We start from the raw sequence: 4,082 nt of genomic DNA on the forward strand, positions 1-4,082 counted from the left end.
ACAATTGATTATTGTCCTGGCTTGTTAACGAGTCACTCCGAGTCCTGCATCAGTAGAGTCTTAGAAAGGGTTTCATTAAGTAAATTCTTGACCAGGACCAATACTGACACTTGTGTGTTTAGAAAACAAAACAGAACATGTCAGCAGCACACATAACCCACCTAGGAATGTCAGGGAATATTCCAGAGTACAAACACTGCTTTCCTTCCCCAAACCAGGAATTCTCACGTTGGAGTGGATTGTCATCTTAAGGGACGGATTGCTTTCTTTGCAGTGTTTGGATTTTGGACTGGAACTTTCACTGAACTGAACAGTCCCAGCCAAAGCAGGCTTATAATGGCTAAGACGCTAAAAGCAAAAAAGTTAAGAGTTGCGTGTCAATTCTTGCTATGCCTTCCCAGGTCTCCCTCATGTTCCTCTCTTGCTGCTGCCAAGTTCTTTCTGGGCTCACTCTTCTGTTCTTGCTGATTTCCTTTTTGAGTCTTGCTTCCACAGGAAGCAGATACCTGGCAGATTTGCGGGGGGCACAGAAAATCAGCTGTGGAAATTCTGCACCACTGTCTGTTTCTGAGAGAGCCGTAGGAGCTCCTCTCGGATTGCTTTGATGAGAGAGGCCGAAGAGTGCCCCGGCTGCAGGTCCTCAGTGGAGCTGGTGCTGTAGCAGAGTCCCAGGCCTGGGGGGTTGCTGGGTGGAAGCTGAACAGGTGGCGCTGAGGGTTGTCGGGCCGAAGTCCTCGGCATCTGGAATACTGGTGAGGAGGAATATTCTTGATGTCCAGGCGTATGCGTCTGGGGAAAGGCACAGAATGTTACTGCAGTTTGTGGTTAAGAAGTACTTGCAAAGAGATGAGAGAGAAACAATAAGCGAAGAAAAGAAAACAGAAAGGTTCTCTTGATCGAAAATGTAAAATTGGAATGCTGAATGAACATAATTGTTTGGGAGAAAGCCAGGGAGCCTCACCGTCTACCGGTTTCCTGTCTGAGATAAAAAGGAGCAAACCTGCTGTGCCCCTTTTACAGGTTACAGGTAGAAAAGGTTTGTTCTAACCAAACATATTTTGCAATAATTTGCAACATTTAAAATGTTTTTGGTCTTCTGGGACATTCCTTAATCCTTTTTGTAGACTTTGCCCTAACCTAGATAGCCCAGGCTAGCCTGATCTCATCAGATCTCAGAAGATAAGCAGGGTCAGCCCTGGTTAGTATTTGCATGGGACACCCCCAAGGAAATCCAGGGTCGTGACACGGAGGCAGGCAATGGCAAACCACCTCTGAACGTCTCTTGCCTTGAAGATCCCATGGGGTCACGCTAAGTCAGCTGTGACTTGATTGCACTTTCCACCACCATAGGCTTTGCAAAATTATATGAACAAAAGACTACAGTCTCTGGGGCTGCAGTCGTAAGGAAAAGATGGGCATAGGGAGAGAGGAGCGATGTAAACCCCTTCTCCATTTCCCCACTGAAAGTTTCCACCTCTTTGCTAGGGAAAACTTACCTGTACACTGACATGTTTACTGTAAGAGACTGTAAAGGAGCTGGAGAAGAGCAATTTTCAGTAGGGAAAAATGGGATGGGGGGGTGAGAGATAGCTCCTCCCCCACATATATTCTTCTAATGTCCTGGCCCCACTGGTGGACCTCCTGATGGCACTGGTATTTCTGGCCACTGTGTGATACAGAGTGTTGGACTGGATGGGCCTTTGGCCTGATCCAACATTGGCATCTCTTATGTTCTTATTCCAATATTCCTCATCAAAATGCAGCCCCTGGAATGCTGATAAAAAGGTATCATGGGACTACACACCATGTGTAGTTCTGCCCTAAAAACAGTCACTGTCTAAGGAGGAGAGAGGGAGTCAGAGGCAAAAGGTATACTCTGAAGTGCATCAAGGTGAAGAAGAAAAAAAGAAAATCCAACAATCATCATAGTGCCATAATCAACATTCTGGAAAAACATTTGTCTGACTGTAATATGCGTCTAGTGATCATCAAAAATAATCACGTTTGCACACCACCAACCCTGCTTCAGCATCAGTACCCACACAATCCATTGCCTGTTGGAAGGAAAAACTGTAGAGTGGTAAAAAGGAACTAAACTTGAGAAATACAGGTAAAAGAAGAACCAAAGAGCTACAAAGCAACACTGAGCCAACAATGTTAACAATGGCCATGCAAAAGAAGTTTACTGCTTGAAAGAGGGGGGGGGAAGATCAGGCACTAAGGAATTTACTTCAGTATGAACCAACAGGTGGTAGAGATTCAGTGCTGTATTTCAGAGCCCAATATAAGTACACAGACAATTCAAATCTGGCCATCTTGGTGTGAAAGGCTGTGAGGACTCCAGAGAGAGTCCCATTAATCAGGGAGTGGCTGTCTATGCTTCTGGCTAGAAGAGGGAGGTACAATCAAAATCCTCCACGCCTGGGTGATACTACTGGCTGATATAAAACTCTGAGAACTGCTGCCTTTCTTCAGTCAGGGCAAACTGTCATTGAAGGAGGCCACTGGATACTCCCTTTGCAGTGCCAGACTATTTGCCTCTGGTCTGCCAGTGGTGTTTGCCCACTCTTAGTAGCCTGCAGCTCAAAAAGCCTGCTTTTTGAGGCTTGTTATGCCAAGGGACCCAGAACACACATCTTCCCATTGGTTACTTGAAGGTCATCTCAATTTCCTTACTTGCCACTTCCTTGCAAGATACTATGTCATGTGGAAACTGATAGATCTCCAGTGCCACACAGTGAATGGCACACAGCTCACCAGAAATCAGCCCTAAGGCCTAAGAAATGGGGGGGGGGGGATGGCCTCTCTCAGTTTTATGTCATATATCTTCCAGAAGTACAGTAGAAATTCTGACTCTTCCTTCTGAAAGTCAGGTCCATGCTATGGGACTTTTGTATTTCCAAATCTCTTTGTAACTCTAGTGAATCAATTTAAGGCCATTTGGATGTGGACTTAGGTGAGCCGGAGGACACAAAAATATACAACTACTTAAGAATGTGGAGTTCAGTCAGAAGGCCACATTCTGGAAGGTGCATTTTGCATGAATGAAACAGGCAGGTAAAAACTAAATCATCATTTAGTGGCCCTTTATGCCCAGGGTAATGCTGATTGCCACTTTGGGGTCAGGAAGGAATTTTCCCCCTGGCCAGACTGGCCCAGGAATCCTGGAGGTTTTTTGCCTTCCTCTGGGCATATAAAAGGGGTCACCATGGGAGTGGGGGGGGAGGTAGTTGTGAATTTCCTGCACTGTGGAGGGGGTTGGATTAAATGACCCTTGAGGTCCCTTCCAGTTCTGTGTTTCTATCATCAAGTGGTTTTTCAAAAGCCATGGTTCTTTGTGGTTACACTCGTGGCATCTTCAACTCCATAGTTGGTACCCAAATTTCAACATTAGCAACTGACAATTCATTACCAACATCAGTCGGAAAACCTGGGCCACTGTTTTCAGTGCTTCCTACCTACACTTGCCTCAGAAACAGCGTGTTGAATGGGCAGAACCCAACCAACTCAGCAACGAGGACAAGAGCCAAGAGTGAGAAAGAAAAGGACAGAGAAGCAGAGATTAAGATGCAGGAGTATGAAAGAGACAAAAGCAGCTGCTAATGTCTGATCAGCAAGTAAAAACGCCTTGGGAAGAAATGCTAAAACAGCAATGGATGCAAAAAGAAGTTAACTGAACACATGACCGCTTCAGAAACTATTCAAATACAAAGCACAGTACTCACTGCATCTCTCCTAGCATATTCATCCTCTCCACGATACGGGGGCCACCCTGGTTCCCCCGGCTGGCCATGCCCTGCTCTGCCTGAGGGGATCTCCACTTGTTGACCTCCGATCCTGCTAGCAATTCCCACCTGAGTAAGGTGCTGTATCTGAGAACCTTAAAAGCAAATATTGTGGTGTTTTTTTTTTCATTTTTACATGCAGCAACATAAGCGTGAGGGGCAAATAAAACTGAGGGTAGGAGGAGTGGAAAGCACAAAGGTATGACAGTTGGGAAGTGCGGAAAAAGGGAATAGGCTTTATTTAATTAACCAAGGTCCATGTACCGGAACCAAAAAGATCCATTGGCATGCAGTGCT

The 4,082-nt window shown here is 45.6% G+C and overlaps 1 protein-coding gene across 1 annotated transcript in view; it reads right to left on the reverse strand.

Moving 5' to 3' along the window:
* Window positions 1-377: 377 nt before the first annotated feature.
* KIAA1549 (KIAA1549 ortholog) overlaps window positions 378-4,082 on the reverse strand; it is a 98,081-nt gene continuing 94,376 nt past the window's right edge. Inside the window, 2 exon segments of the mRNA XM_015422084.1 lie at window positions 378-789; window positions 3,726-3,880. Of these exon segments, the coding sequence (XP_015277570.1) occupies window positions 535-789; window positions 3,726-3,880 (410 nt within the window). The 3' untranslated portion in view covers window positions 378-534.

Source organism: Gekko japonicus, unplaced genomic scaffold (genome assembly GCF_001447785.1).
Source record: "Gekko japonicus isolate JY-2015 unplaced genomic scaffold, Gekko_japonicus_V1.1 scaffold280, whole genome shotgun sequence".
NCBI lineage: Eukaryota > Metazoa > Chordata > Lepidosauria > Squamata > Gekkonidae > Gekko > Gekko japonicus.